Genomic DNA, 16883 nt, shown 5'->3' with positions numbered 1-16883 from the left:
GCAGGACTCTGACCACTGGGGGCCACCTGCTGCCTGCTGCCCAATTCTGAGAAGGCCACTCACTAACACAGGCCACCAGGGACTGAGAGCATCTCCCCAAAGTGCCAGCTAACGGAGCTCAGGATGGCATTCAGGAAGGTTCTAGGCCATCCCTTCCCTCTCCCTCGGAACAGTTACTGTAAAAGTACTTCAATGTCTGATCTCCTCCAGGGAGGACATGTGAAAAGTCCGTCCCTGTCCCATGACAGCCACACCACCAAGGACACTCTTCAGATTTCAACGCGTCAACAAAGCAGGTTCTAATTGGGCTACGTAACAAATGCTAACTGGATTTGCTGTAAGACAGGAAAATACCTCCCTGCCCGATGTATAATTTGAGATAAAAATAAATACATACATAAATGGTGGGTCTTCAATCCTAGTTACTATTAAAAAAAAAATTGAATGCACAACACAAAAGTACCTGCGTTTGAATTTAAGGACAAAAAAATAAACTAGATCCACTTGACCAATGTCTTTTTCTTGAATAAGAAAATGATTCAGAAAAAAAATCACAATATACATAAATTTGCTGCAAAAACATTAAACACTGTTTTATATACCTAACATTATAATAAACAATACATGTGGCAGTCATACTACATAGTAATCATACCATTACTATGGCACTCCTATAACTAGCATGTGACGCTAATAGAAGCAGTTCTGTCCTTAGAATTGGATAGAAGCAATGTTCAGTCCCTTAGACGTAGAAAATAAATACATCACAAACTTTTTTTTTTCCTTACAAACTTATTCATTTACTATAAATTTTATTTCTGGCTAAATGAGCATTCAAAATCAAGGAGAAAGATAATCATTTAATGCTAAATAACAATTTTTAGAAATACAATATTTAATATTTAGTTACCTCGCCTGATGCTTCATCGACTAAAGATATCTGGGTAGGAGTTTCAATTTCAATTGATACCTATTAAAATAAGACATCAGGTATATATCATATTGTACACAGTCTTTCATGACTTTATATGCCTTTGCCATCTAAACACAGAAAGGGAACTAAGAGATATTACAGACTCTCAGTGGAACAATTTCTGATTTCACTATAAAAACAGTTTTACAGCTTGAAAACATGATAAAGTTAAAATTACACCTTTCTTGAGGTTGATATGGCAATATGTATATATTGGATGCCTTACAAACCTGTACATCCTCTGACACAGCATTTCTACTATGAATTCAATTTCCCCCCTTCACCTCCCCAACCCTCCCATTCCCATTGAACTTGAGTCTTTGTACAACATGTAGTCACATGTTCTTTGTATTTAGATTTTCTGCTGCAGAACACAGTCTGCCATCAGTCTGTGATGTGTTGGCCTAATTCACAGATTCAAGAAGCTATCCGCACATTTCATAGAATGGCAACCAGCACAGAGAGGCATTCAGTAAGTCGTTGATGAATGAAGATAATTTCTCATCTTTTTAGTCCACTGATATCATAATACCTTCAGTGAGGTTCAGGTGTGAAAATAACTTTCACTTTTGGATTAAACACACAGTATTCATGATGTACTATTTTTTTAATACTGTTAGATTCAGTATTAGGATGTTCAAATGTGCTCATATAGAAATGGCCTTTCTTCCCCATGTATTATCATTATCCATTTGACAGTGAGGTTGAGCAGCTTATCTTTTTATTCTCTCCTACAGTAGGGATTATTTGTTCTTTGAATATTTGGCAAAAGGCAAGATAAAACCATCTGGGCCTGAGGCTTTTTTTGAAGAAGAGATCTTTGAAAACTGCTTTAATGTCTTTGATGGCTACTTCTTTATCTTTTCCTGCCTCAATTTGGGATTTTCCTACTTTTCCAGGTATTTATCCACTCTAGCTAAATTATCAAATATACTGTATTAATTTTCAAAACAAGGCACTGCTGTTTATTAAGTTATTTTCCTTTATATCATTTGTTATTTTTATATGCATCTTTGTTTTTTCAGTCTTGGCAGAAGTTTATTTCTCTACAGACCAGCTTTTACTTTTATTCATCTTCCTTTTTATTTTCTGTGGTAGTTTATTTTCTATGGTAGGTAGGGTAGAACCCAGGCAGGGACAAAGTGGCTTGTGTGGCCTGAGAAAATGGGAGTGAGTGGTCCTGATTTTTACTGTGGTTACAGGGTGGGCCTGGGATTGCATCTTAGAATGCCATGTAGGTGCCAAGGAAGGTGTAGACTTTTTTAAAAACCAGTTTGCCCACAGGTAGGGCAGAAGGGAAAGGTGGACATGGGAACTGAAAGTTGTCAGCAGTCAGACATCAAACAGACTCTTGTTCAGAACTCTCTGCTGCTGCTGCTAAGTCGCTTCAGTCGTGTCCGACTCTGTGCGACCCCATAGACGGCAGCCCACCAGGCTCCCCCGTCCCTGAGATTCTCCAGGCAAGAACACTGGAGTGGGTTGCCATTTCCTTCTCCAATGCATGAAAGTGAAAAGTGAAAGTCAAGTCACTCAGTCGTGTCTGACTCTTCACAACCCCATGGACTGCAGCCTACCAGGCTCCTCCGTCCATGGGGTTTTCCAGGCAAGTGTACTGGAGTGGGGTGCCATTGCCTTCTCCGGAACTCTCTGCTAGCTCCCCCAAGTATTGATGGTTTAATCCATATAACAACCCCTAATTCTATCTACTCATTGCGGTTGTTTCTCCGATCAATCACTGAGTGATCAGGGACTACTATATCTGGTCTGATGCTATTTTGTTAGTTGCATATATGTTGATATCTTTTCTCCTTTTTTTTGGCTGCACTTTGCAGCTTGCAGGATCTTAGTTCCCCAACCACCAAGTGGCATCTTCTTGATACTTTTAAGAGGTTGTCCCTTTGAATAGTAAAAACACAGTCTTTGAAATTAATGATATTTTTTGCCTTCAACTCTCTGCGTGATGTAATAGTTGCTACTCTGGCATTTTTAGTTTCTAATTTTCAGTATATCTTTTCCCTTTTTTTTTTCCTCCCACTTCAACCTGAACTTTTCCTTTAGTGTTATCTATGTGTCTTGTAGATCAAAACTTGGGGAACTATTTTTTTTAACCTAAATCAAGAATTTGTCTTCTGATCAAAAGTTGAAATAAATCCATTTATATTTAGAGCAATTACTGTTATGACATAACCTTGCCTGCCATCTTCACATTTTCATGCCATGCTTTGTTTTTCTCACCTTTACTATAACTTTCTATTGGAGATATCCATTTTATATGGCCAGATTCAAAATTATCCATTCTACTTTTATTTTGGTTCTTTATTATAAATAATGTTATGTTTATTTTTCTTATTTTTCCTAATCTATTCCATGATCTAAATAAAAGGTTTATTAGTTCTGTCAATAAACAGTTTACACTTTAAAGCATTAAAATGCAACTCAGAAAGACACCTTGTGAGATTAGACAAAACTAAGCATCTAGGTCATCATGTTGGGGGACAAGAAAGAAAAATCAACAACAATAAAATGTCAACTTCTTCTAAACTAATGAATTGCAAAGGCTGAATATTGACATGGTGGTTACTGTGGATAAATACATTGTGAGGAAGTGGGCTTTGAATAACGACAATATTTTGTTCAATACACCTCAAAAAATATTTTCCACTTGAAAAAAAGAATTAGTATCATTCAAAAAATAAAACTTACAATTCGTTTCTCCCAAAACCTGTACTTCGGGCTTGTTAACAACAACTCTTTAGTAACAGGTGAACAGTATAAGCAAACCTTCAAGCTGGGGAAAAAGACAAAAGAAAAAAGTCATTTGAGCGCAATTCAAAATGAGCCGCCATCTGGGTGACTAGGAAATATGTTTCAATGTGTGTCAGTTGTCTCGAATAAATCAGAAACTGCGCTGACACAAACGTATTAGAATAGCTCCCAGCAGGCCAACAGTCCAATGACCACTTCAGTCGCATGATGGTGTAAAGGGACAGACAAGAAGCAGAGGACAGATCGGACGGGGCCCTCTGACCTCCTCAAAGGCTGGTCCTCACCATTCTCATCTTAAATAAATGAATTTTACAGGATTAGCTGTGTCTGGAGAGATACGTGAGTAAACTACCTCTGCAGAAGGGGCAAGGGGACAGAAGACATCTGCCTTGTACTTCATATAAATCTATTCCATTTATGTTTTTAGTTGGTAGAAATCAATTTCATGACAAACTGTAAAACTTCAACACTCCAATTTCAGTTCAGTTCAGTTGCTCAGTTGTGTCCGACTCTTTGCGACCCCATGGACTGCAGTACGCCAGGCTTCCCTGTCCATCACCAACTCCTGGAATTTACTCAAACTCATGTCCATTGAGTCAGTGATGCCATCCAACCATCTCATTCTCTGTCGTCTCCTTCTCCTCCCGCCTTCATTCTTTCCCAGCATCAGGGTCTTTCTTCGCATCAGGTGGCCAAAGTATTGGAGTTTCAGCTTCAATATCACCCCTTCCAATGAATATTCAGGACTGATTTCCCCTAGGACGGACTGGTTGGATCACCTTGCAGTCCAAAGGACTCTCAAGAGTCTTCTCCAACACCACAGTTCAAAAGCATCAATTCTTCGGCACTCAGCTTTCTTTATGGTCCAACTCTCACATCCATACATGACTACTGGAAAAACCATAGCTTTGACTAGACGGACCTTTGTTGGCAAAGTACTATCTCTGCTTTTTAATATGCTGAGGTTTAATATGCTAGGTTGGTCATAACTTCTCTTCCAAGGAGCAAGTGTCTTTTAATTTCATGGCTGCAGTCACTATCTGCAGTGATTTTGGAGTCCAAAAAAATAAAGTCTGTCACTGTTTCCATTGTTTCCCCATCTATTTGCCATGAAGTGATGGGACCAGATGCCATGATCTTAGTTTTCTGAACGTTGAGTTGTAAGCCAACTTTTTTACTCTCTTCTTGCACTTTCATAAAGAGGCTCTTTAGTTCTTCTTCACTTTCTGCCATAAGGAATCAGCCTTCAATGCAGGAGACCCTGGTTCAATTCCTGGGTTGGGAAGATCCGCTGGAGAAGGGAAAGGCTACCCTCTCCAGTATTCTGGCTCTGGAGAATTCCATGGACTGTATTAGTCCATGGGGTCGCAGAGAGTTGGGACACTCCAATTTAGAGGTTAGGAATGCAGTCTATGGTAGATCATACTTTCCAAAGATGGCCATGTTAACCATATATCCCCCCAACCACACACAGCCTTCTTAACAAAATGGTCATGGAACTTCCACTGACAGGAGGGATCTGTGTTGACCTCCCCTTGAATCTGAACCAACAGAATGTAATGGAAGTAATACTGTAGGGCTTCCGAGTCTAGATCTCTGGACAATATGGCTGCCGCTAGCTCTCTGTTATAGGTCTCTGGTGGCCAGATGGTCAAGAATTCGCCTGCAATGCAGGAAACCTAGGTTCAATCCCTGGGTGGATTGATACCTTGGAGAAGGAATTGGCAACCCACTGAAGTATTCTTGACTGGAGAATCCCAAGGACAGAGGAATGTGGTAGGCTATGTCCACGGGGTCGCAAAATTGAGTCCGACACAATTGAGCAACTAACACAGCTCTCATTTGGGATGTACACTTTTTTTTTCTTTAAAAACTCCAGCTATCCTGAAACCACTATGCTGAAGAGATATTTTTAGAGGTGGAGATACCCAAAGGGCCCCAACTGTTTGAGTCTGCCTAACTCAGGTGTCAGACATTGAATGAATAAGCCTCCAGACGTAACGCCAGCCCCATATAATACCCAGTCAGGCAGAAACCAGCCATCCCCACTATGCCCTGTCAGAGCTCCTGACCCTCAGAAACAGAATAGAGACAGAATACATGATTAGGGTTACTTTAAGCCACTGAGCTTGTGGGTAGTTTGCTACGCAGCAATAGATGACTAATATACCGGCTCTAAAATCCAACAGACCTGGCGGGAGTCCTGGTCCCCCATTACTAGCTGTGTGACCTTGGGCAACTCATCTAACCCCTCTGGTTCCTCAGTTTCCTCATCCATAAGATAGAATTGATTTTACAACCAAAAGCTAAACAATGATGGCAGAAGTCAGAAGACAGGTTATCTGTGAGTGGGAAAGACCAAGTTGGGGAGGGACAGAGTTCTGTACCAGGTGAGTGCTGTTGTTTCTCAGGCTGGGCAGAAGCTGCACATGTGTATACTTGTGAAAGTCCATCAGACTGTTTCCTTATGATGTAAGTACTTTCCTACATAGAGGTTACAGCTCAATTAAAAGTTTTACTTAAAAAAGCCCACACAAATAAATAGCAAGAAAAAATTACCTGCATTCCAACCTTCTTTTCAAGCTAGGGGCTCTTAATCCTTTCATATGATCTGAAAACATAAAAGAATCAGATATCATAAATACATTATTTTTTCAGAGGATTCCTTGACCCAGGGAAACTGAGTTGTCTGTTGTTTATAGATTTCCTTTTAAGAGAAAATAAATGAGAGTTTCACTTTTATAGGAGCATTGATTTGTATGAGCTCTTGCTTCTGCAAGTGAAGAATCCACCGAAAACAGGACAAGAACCACCAAAGTTGACCATCTCTGAGCCAACAGAAGCCATTTAAAAGGAGAATGAGCCTCTGTATCTTAGGGCAGAGTCTAAATCACTTGGAGTAGCCACAGAAGAATGCATGACCAGAGTCTCATTTGGAACTGCTTCCATCATTTTCCTCTACTCTCTTTTATTTCAATCCAACCATCTTCGGACCATGCTCTCTCTAACCCCTTCAATTCCAGTCACTAAGTTAGTCCATCTGGAAATTCAAGTTTGCTTCCATGGAATCCTTGAGGAAACCATACAGGCTTAGGCCAGAATAAGAAGAGTTTCATTAACTTCTCAGCCAACTGTGACTGCTGGGTTGAAAATCATTAAAGAGACACTGGACTTAAACAAACATTAGAGTAGATGAACTTCACAGATATATACAGAACGTTCCATGCAAAAGCAATAGAACACACATTCTTCTCAAATGCATAGGGAACACTGTCCAAGACATGCACATATTAGGCCACAAAATGAGTCTCAATATATTTAAGAAGATTGAAATCATATCAAGCATCTTTTCCAACTACAATGGTATAAAACTAGAAAGAAAATTAATTACAAGAAACCTGGAAAATTCACAAATATATGGAGATTAAACAACACACTACTGAACAACCAATGGGCCAAAGAAGAAATCAAAAGAGAAATTCCAAAATACCTTGAAACAAATGAAAATGGAAATAAAACATACCAAAATATGTGGGATGCACAAAAACAGTTCTAAGGGGGAAGTGCAAATGATAAATCTCCACCTCAAAAAATAAGAAAAATCAACCTAATTTTACAATTTAATGAACTAGAAAAATAACAAAGCCCAAAACTATTAGAAGGAAGGAAATAACAAAAATTAGAACAAAAACAAAGAAATAGAGACTAAAAAGGCAACAGAGAAAAATCAGTAACAGCTGGTTCTTTAAAAAGATAAACATAACTGGCGAGTCTTTGCTAGACTCACCAACAAAAAAGAGAGAGAGACATAGGGCTCAAATGAATAAAATCAGAAATAAAAGAAGAGTTATTACAACTGTTGCCACAGAAAAGAAAGAGTAAGAGACTACTATGAACAATTATACACCAACATAGCGGACGGCCTAGAAGAAATTGATAAAGTCTTAGAAACATACAACCTAGAAGGACTCAATCATGATGAAACAGAAAGTCTGAGCAGACTGATTACTAGTAAGGATATCAAATATCCTTTCTAATATCAGTAATTTTAAAAAATCCAACAAACAAAAGTCCCAGACCTGATGACTTTGCTGCTGAATTCTACAAACATTCAAAGAACTCATTTTATGAAGCTAGTACTACCCTGATACCAAAACCAGACAAGGACATCACACACAAAAAAAGAAAATACAGCCCAATATCCCTGATGTACATAGACTAAAAAATCCTCAACAAAATATTAGCAAACAGAATTCAATAATATATTAAAAGGATCATACACCATGGTTAAGTGGGATTTATTCCAAGGATGCAAACTTGGTTCAACATCCACAAATCAATCAATGTGATAATCTCATTAACAAAATGAAGGATAAAAATCATATAATCATCTCAACAGATGCACAAAAGCACTGGACAAAACTCAATATACATTTATGACAAAAAAATCTCAATAAACCAGGTACAGATGGAACATACCTTAATATAATAAAGCCATTGTAACAATCTCTCAGCAAACATTCAAAACTACATCAAAAAGAATAAAATGCCTAAGAATAAACTTAACCAAGGAAATGAAGGTTTGTATATTTAAAACTATAAAACATTAATAAAATAAATTGAAGATGACACAAATAGAAAGCTATTTTGTGTTCATAGACTGAAAGAATCAATATTGTTAAATTGTCCATACCACACAAAGCAATCAACAGGCTCAATGTAACCAATATCAAAATTCCATTGACATTATCCATAGAAAAAGTTCAAATAATCATAAAATTTGTACAGAACCACAAAAGACTCCAAATAGCCAAAGTAGTCTTGAAAAAGAACAAAACTGGAGATGTTTTCTGATTACAAAATGTATTTCAAAGCTATAGTAATTAAAACAGTATGGTACTGGCATAAAAACACATAGATAGATCAACAAAACAGAATAATAAGCCCAGAAATAAACCCACATATATTGTGTCAATTTATGATAAAAAGTGAAAATGTTAGGCACTCAGTTGCGTCCAACTCTCTGTGACCCCATGGACTGTGGCCTGTCCCTGTCCATGGAATTCTCCAGGCAAGGATACTGGAGTGGGTTACCATGCCCGCCTCAAAATTTAAGACTAATTACTCCCAAATCCATAGTTGTTTATATATATATATATATATACATATAATCTTTACTTTTTTATTTTTGGCTGTGCTGGGTCTTTGTTGCTATACTCAGAATGAAACCTAACCACTATCTTATACTATACATAAGAATTAACTCAAAACAGATTAAAGACTTGAATGTAAGATCTGAAACCATAAAATTTCTAGATGAAAACACAGGCAGTAAGCTACTTGATATGGGTCTTGATGATGATTTTTCTAAATCTGACACCAAAAGCAAAAATAAACAAATGATCAATACAAAGTGATTTTTTTTAATGGGCAGATCTAAATATACATTTTCCCCAAGACATACAGATGGCCAACAGGCACATCAAAAGATGTTCCACATCACTAATCACCTGCTGCTGCTGCTAAGTCGCTTCAGTCGTGTCCGACTCTGTGCGACCCCATAGACGGCAGCCCACCAGGCTCCCCCATCCCTGGGATTCTCCAGGCAAGAACACTGGAGTGCGTTGCCATTTCCTTCTCCAATGCATGAAAGTGAAAAGTGAAAGTGAAGTTGCTTAGTCGTGTCCGACCCTCAGTGACCCCATGGACTGCAGCCCACCAGGCTCCTCTGTCCATGGGATTTTCCAGGCAAGAGTACTGGAGTGGGGTGCCATTGCCTTCTCCGCACTAATCACCAGTGAAATGTAAATCAAACCCAGTATAAGATATTACCTCATACCCATTAGAATGGTTATTATCAATAAGAAAAATAACAAATGTTGAAAAGGATGTAGAGAAATGGGAGCCCTTGTGCACTGTTGGTGGGAATGTAAATTAGTGCAGCCCATTTTATAGAAAACAATATGGAATTTCCTCAAAAAATTAAAATATAGGACTATCATATGATCTGGCAATTCCAAATCTGTGTATTTATCTGAAGAAACGTATCTGCACCTCAGGTTCACTGCACTGTTATTTACAACAGCCAAGACTGGAAACAACCTAAGTGTCCATCAGTGGATGAATGGATAAAGAAAACTGTGGTTTACATGCACGAAGGATATTATTCAGCCATAAAATTGCTGTCTAACCACAAATTAACAACCTTCATTATAAGTATTCTAAAAGCTGATAATAAGTTTAGTAAGTTTAAAGCTAATTAAAACAAAAGTATTCTCTCTCTATAACTTTTTTTCAGCTCTTTTAAGGTTAATACATAAATGCTGCTGGAAATTAATTTTACTTAAAACTATAACTAAGTTGGTTATTTTGAAAGTCATCCCTCCTCAAATCATTTACCAAAACTGACTTTCATTTGCATTTATGTAAACACTGCCCATTACCACCCCTGATGAAAGCAAAGTCAGTCAAGCTTGGCTGTTGGGGAGACAATGTTAAATAGCGTGGCAATAACCCACAAGAAAAATATCTAATTACCCTATCACTACCAACACTGGAAAAGGTCAGTTTTCATCCCAATTCCAAAGAAAGACAACGCGAAAGGATGTTCAAACTACCCCACAATTGCACTCGTCTCACACGCTAGCAAAGTATTGCTCAAACTTCTCCAAGCCAGGCTTCAACAGTACATGAACTGTGAACTTCCAGATGTTCAAGCTGGTTTTAGAAAAGGCAGAGGAACCAGAGATCAAATTGCCAACATCCACTGGATCATCAAAAAAGCAAGAGAGTTCCAGAAAAACATCTACTTCTGCTTTATTGACTATGTCAAAGCCTTTGTTGTGTGGATCACAACAAACTGGAAAATTCTTGAAGAGATGGGAATATGAGACCATCTTACCTGCTTCCTGAGAAATCTGTACGCAGGTCAAGAAGCAACAGTTAGAACTGGACATGGAACAACAGACTGGTTCCAAATTGGGAAAGGAGTACATCAATGCTGTATATTGTCACCCTGCTTATTTAACTTATATGCAGAGTACATCATGCAAAATGCCAGGCTGGATGAAGCACAAGCTGGAATCAAGATTGCTGGGAGAAATATCAATAACCTCAGATATGCAGATGATACCATCCTTATGGCAGAAAGCAAAGAACTAAAGAGTCTCTTGATGAAAGTGAAAGAAGAGAGTGAAAAAGTTGGCTTAAAACTCAACATTCAAAAAACTAAGATCATGGCACCCAGTCCCATCATTTCATGGCAAATAGATGCGAAAACTGGAAACAGTGACAGACTTTATTTTCCTGGGCTCCAAAATCACTACAGATGGTGACTGCAGCCATGAAATTAAAAGACACTTGCTCCTTGGAAGAAAGTATGACCAACCTAGACAGCATATTAAAAAGCAGAGACATTACTTTGCCAACAAAGGTCCGTCTAGTCAAGGCAATGGCACCCCACTCCGTTACTCTTGCCTGGAAAATCCCATGGATGGAGGAGCCTGGTAGGCTGCAGTCCATGGGGTCACTAAGAGTCGGACACGACTGAGCGACTTCACTTTCACTTTTTCACTTTCACGCATTGGAGAAGGAAATGGCAACCCACTCCAGTGTTCTTGCCTGGAGAATCCCAGGGACAGGGGAGCCTGGTGAGCTGACGTCTATGGGGTCACACAGAGTTGGACACGACTGAAGTGACTTAGCAGCAGCAGCAGTCAAGGCTATGATTTTTCCTGTGGTCATGTATGGATGTGAGAGTTGGACTGTGAAGAAGGCTGAGCGCCAGAGAATTGATGCTTTTGAACTGTGGTGTTGGAGAAGACTCTTGAGAGTCCCTTGGACTGCAAGGAGATCCAACCAGTCCATTCTGAAGGAGATCAGCCCTGGGATTTCTTTGGAATGAATGATGCTAAAGCTGAAACTCCAGTACTTTGGCCACCTCATGCGAAGAGCTGACTCATTGGAAAAGACTCTGATGCTGGGAGGGATTGGGGGCAGGAGGAGAAGCGGACGACAGAGGATGAGATGGTTGAATGGCATAGTGACTCGATGGACATGAGTTTGAGCAAGCTCTGGGAGTTGGTGATGGACAGGGAAGCCTGGCATAATGCAGTCCATGGGGTCTCAAGGAGTCAGACACAACACAGCAACTGAACTACCAACACACACACCCTCAAATTTGTATGTAATGATCCTTAACTAATGAAAATAAGGCCATCACCACACCTCACGTGGCCAACACTGACCAAACACATGCCTCTACAGGACAGTCCACCTGCCGCCTCAGAGGGTGCATCTCCTCACGTCACTGCTGGTCCAGGCTTTTCAGGACAATGAGCACTTCCCAGAGCAGGACTCTCTGTTATGTCATTTCTAAACTGTTTGAGTCATGACAAATAGAAGGCTGACTCAGGACTCTGCTCCATGTTCCCAAACCAATTCAGTGGGCAGCACCCTGTTCCATCAAGACAGTCCAGCCCACCACCCCAGGCTCCTTCCTCATGGGCAGTCAAGGGAACCTGAATGCGTTTACTTTGTCATGCTAGTGGCTCAGTGGTAAAAAATCTGCATGCAGTGCAGGAGACCCAGGTTTGACCCCTGAGTCAGGAAGATTCCCTGGAGGAGGAAATGGAAACCCACTCCAGTGTTCTTGCCTGGGAAATCCTATGGACAGAGGAGCCTGGTGGGACTCTGACCCTGGAGTCCATGGGGTCACAAGAGTTGGACACGACTGAGTGACTCAACAACAACAAGGACTGCACGCAGAGTCTCTCTTCCAGGGCCTTTTTTGTTTTCCTTGACCAGAATAAATCATCTTAAGTTGTCTCCAGAAGGGGTCCTCCCCCACTCTGGGCCACTGTCTTAAGGCTATGGGTCCCCTCTTGTCCTCCAGGCCTCACTGGTGCTTAGTCAAGTCTGCCCTGAGCACAGCACTGGATTCCAGATGGGCCATAAGCAAGCGTCAAGCAGGTCCATGGCCCACCTTAACTTTCATCAAGATGTGATGCTAACAGTGTACATGCAGGTGTTAACAAGAGGCCACAGATCTTGTCAGACATCCTGTGTCACTCAGTTCAGGCTGCAATAACAAAATATCAGAGTCTGTGTGGCTTAAACAGAAATGCATTTCTAACACTTCTGGCAGCTAAAGTTCAAGATTAAGGTGACGAGACTGATTTCTGGGGATGCCTCTCCTCCTGCCTTACAAACAGCCATGTTCTTGCTATGTGTTCACACCTTTCCTCACTGTGCATATGGAGGGAGTGAGCTCTCCTCCTTTTCTTCTAAGGCCACCAATCCTATCAAATTAGAACCTCACCCTTACAATCTCATTTAACCTTCAGGTGTTATTTACTCATTTGTGTCCAACTCTTTGCGACCCCATTCAGTGTAGCCCACCAGGCTCCTCTGTCCATGGAATTTTCCAGAACATTGGAGTTAACCTTAATCACCTCCTAAAAGTCCCTTCTCCAAATGCAGTCACACTGGGAGTTAGGGACTCAGTATCTGAATTTGGGTTTGGGGGCGTGCAGTGTACAAGTCACTCCATAACACATCCAAAGAAATGTTTCCCAAAATGGTTATAAACCACCAGTGGGCAATGTGGCAAACCTCAGAAAGCAGAAGGAGAGTTCTTGCCCTTGATGAGTCTACATCCTTATTGGGAAAACAGACCCACGTGGGATCAGAGAATAGGAAAAGTTATTATAAAGTGCTGGACAGGAGAGTCTTCGTTAATGTACAAACTAATGATGATGATTTCACAACTATTCCTCAATTTAAAAAAATAAGTAAAAATATAAATACACATATAAATACAAAAACAAGCAGACAGACAAATTTCGTTAGATGAATATGAACTCTTTCTCCAAACTCACTACTGCAAAATACGAAAGCCAAGCCCTGAATCCATTGTTTCATTGTGGCCACCACATGCGAGTTCAGACACCTCCTGTGGAGACTCAATAGAAAAGGTGAAAATATTCTCACCCAGCAGTGAATTCCCAATGAAAAACAAGGCAAAAACAGAAATGTTATCAAGTCACAGAAAGACTGTATAGAGGCTCCTATGCTCTTCAGTGAATCAGGAAAGGAGGTCCAGATTTTTCTCATTGAAGAGAGAGAAAAAAAAAAAGGAGCTAAGAGCTGGAAAGCAGAGGCATTTCCCCAAAGCAGAAATTTCATCAATTTACACTACCTTAAAGTGACTGACTCCACACACAAGACAACGGCTGGTCTGCACACCAACCGCACGACGAGGGCCAAGTTTTGGTATTTGCAGTTTACTTTAATATCACACGGTGTGGTTTGTACATAAATAAGTATCTGAGTCACTCCTCAAAATAGGGGTTGGGGATCCTACTTAAGCTACTCTGGAAGTCCACACTCAAGAGGCAGCTTCCAGATTGCTCCAGTTAAGCTTCATCTCTGGTCAATGCCCAAAGCTGTGCTAATTAGCACAATGAATATGGAGCCTGTTTTCATAGGTAAAGTTAGTGACCTATCAGTCAGTATGTCAGATGTTAAAATGGAAAGTGGTTGTGAAATCAGCAGGTACCTCAGCCCTGGAGACTGGCTAAAACGCTTTAGAGATGCTCCAGCCTTGCCTGGAGCAGTTAGCCTTGGGACCCTATGGTTAGAGGGTGATGCCAGGCTTAATTCCTAACAGGTTCCAGCTGTGAAACATTCGTATTCTAGTTGCCTGACCTGGCCCTCTAGAAAAGAAACCTGCATCCCACCTCTAGACAGAACATCTATAAGGGAGGGGAGCTTGCACTTCGTCTAGCTTACAGACAGGACTTTTCAGTGCCTGCATGCTTGCTTATCTGTGTGTAGGAGTATGGCACAAGACGCTTCTCCTCGGAAGAAAAGCTATGACAAACCTAGACAGCATGTTAAAAAGCGGAGACATTACTTTGCTGAGAAAGGTCTGTCCAGTCAAAGCTATGGTTTTTCCAGTAGTCATGTATGGATGTGAGAGTTGGACTATAAAGAAAGCTGAGCATCGAAAAATTGATGCTTCTGAACTGTGGTGCTGGAGAAGACTCTTGAGAGTCCCTTGGACTGCAAGGAGATCCAATCAGTCCATTCTAAAGGAAATCAGTCCTGAATATTCATTGGAAGGACTGTTGCTGAAGTTGAAGCACCAATACTTTGGCCACCTGATGCTTAGAACTGACTCATTGGAAAAGACCCTGATGATGGGAAAGACTGAAGGCAAGAGGAGAAGAGGACGACAGCGGATGAGATGGTTGGATGGCATCACCGACTCGATGGACATGAGTTTGAACAAGCTCCAGGAGTTGGTGATGGACAGGGAAGCTTGGCGTGCTGCAGTCCATGGGGTCGCAAAGAGTCGGTCACGACTGAGCGACTAAACTGAACTGTATGGCATAATCCCGAGGATGTGGGGGAAGAACTAAGTAATACCCGTCAACCTCTGATTACTGGGCACTGGGAGAGCTTTCAAAAGAACCGAACAGTTGTGGCAGATCAAAGTGGCGTGGGTCAGTGGCAACTGGTAGTTGCTGTTCTATCCCGCAGTATGAGGGATGAGAAGATAAAGCCTCGGATAGACTGAAGAGCTCGGCTGGGCAAGGTCCAAGCTAGTTTCTCGCATAGCCTCCCAAAGCTTGCACTTCCTCCTACAAGACCCTCGCCTTCCTTCTCTCCAGACATGGGTGACCTCTTCGAGGGGCCCGATCCCGCGCAGCCCGGGTCCCCGGGAGGAGGCGACGCGCTGCGCTCACTCACCTTTGTGGCAGTGGGACAGGAAGTAGGCACGGGCCCTCAGGTTCTCCCTGTCGAAGCGGTCTATGGAGATGGTTGGATACTCTGCCATCTGACCCTCGAAGCAGCTCATAGCGTCGGTCAACCTTGGCGGACTAACCGCCTCGCGAGTGAGCCGCGTAAGCCCCAGCCTCCGCCGGCGCCGCTACTTCCGGGAACTTGCCACCGCCTCACCACTGGCCGGCCGGACCCAGCAAAGTCCAATCAGAGCAGCTCTGCTTCCGGGGTGGGCGGTGCCAACGAGCTTTCTGTCATTTCCGGCCTCCCGTCACCTGTGGGTTAAAACCAACCACCTGGGCTGCTCTGCGTTCACAGCTGAGAGGCTGGGTGGAATCTAGGCTGTAACGCGAGCAGTGGGCCTCCTCCTGGATACCTTGGCACAACACATCGTCGCTTTGCCTGGGTCTGTGCAGGAACAAGAATGCGAAGGGAGACAACGTCCAGAGCAGGCGACTACATCCAAGGATGAGAAGCGGGATGCGGAGCTTGGCTTTGAAATCAGACTGCATTCTGCTTCCTTCTTGTCCACTGTGTTCCTGAAAGCTTGCTTTGGCTTCTCTTCTTTCTGTCCCTTCCCACTGTCTTCTTTATGGGATAATCGTGAAGACTGTGTGAGAAAATTGTATCAGTCTTGTGGTATATTCGAAAACTATTAGTCCCCGTTTCCATTTATAATCTACAAACTGAGTAAAATACACAATCTCTGACAATCAAGCTCAGATGCATGATCTTAGGGTAGATAAGTAAAGATCTCAGGGAGAGTTTAGCTGCTAGCCTCCCCAACCTCCAACTCTTCTGAGATGTTTTGTTGTTGTTATTGTTTTCTGGAAGTTAGAAAGATGTATAAAAGTAAAACAATGGTAGGGTGATAGATGAAAGGTATGGAGTTTTTAAACATCAAAGCAACTTTATGAAAAGGTTTGCTAAAGTATTGTGTGGGCCTACATGCTCAGTCATGTCCGACTCTTTGTAACTCTATGGACTGTAGCCCACCAGGCTCCTCTGTCCATAGGATTTTCCAGGCAAGAATACTGGAGTGGGTTGCTATTTCCTCCTCCAGGGGATCTTCCCGAACCAGGGATGGAACCCATGACTCTTTCGTCTCCTGCACTGCAGGTGGATTCTTTATCGCTGAGCCATTGGAGAAGTCTTGTGAAAATATTAACATTCACCAAATAGTCGCAATAGCATTACCTGCACCCCCTTTGTAGCAAGTCTCCTTAGACACCACAGTATTATTTTAATCACAACTCCAACACCTGTGAGTTGTGCTTAGTGTTGTGCAAGCTACTACTTTGTGCTAGCACTGTACAAGCCCTGCCATGATGACAGAGATGACTAAGATGTGCCTACA

The 16883-nt window shown here is 41.5% G+C and overlaps 1 protein-coding gene across 2 annotated transcripts in view; it reads right to left on the bottom strand.

The window, feature by feature from the left end:
* Window positions 1-15672, bottom strand: part of DCLRE1C (DNA cross-link repair 1C) — a 34026-nt gene extending 18354 nt beyond the window's left edge. The window contains exons 1-4 of one of the 2 annotated variants that reach the window (XM_005894846.3): window positions 15494-15672; window positions 6299-6350; window positions 3677-3761; window positions 911-970 (exon numbers count right to left, since the gene is read on the bottom strand). In XM_005894846.3, coding sequence (XP_005894908.2) covers window positions 911-970; window positions 3677-3761; window positions 6299-6350; window positions 15494-15602 — 306 coding nt within the window. In that variant the 5' untranslated portion in view covers window positions 15603-15672. The remainder of the gene's footprint in view (window positions 1-910; window positions 971-3676; window positions 3762-6298; window positions 6351-15493) is intronic. The other variant, XM_070381917.1, reaches the window with a different exon arrangement.
* Window positions 15673-16883: the final 1211 nt, after the last annotated feature.

Source organism: Bos mutus, chromosome 13 (assembly GCF_027580195.1).
Source record: "Bos mutus isolate GX-2022 chromosome 13, NWIPB_WYAK_1.1, whole genome shotgun sequence".
Classification (NCBI taxonomy): domain Eukaryota; kingdom Metazoa; phylum Chordata; class Mammalia; order Artiodactyla; family Bovidae; genus Bos; species Bos mutus.
Note: the sequence above shows the minus strand (reverse complement) of the source record. Positions and strands in the feature narration are given on the sequence as shown.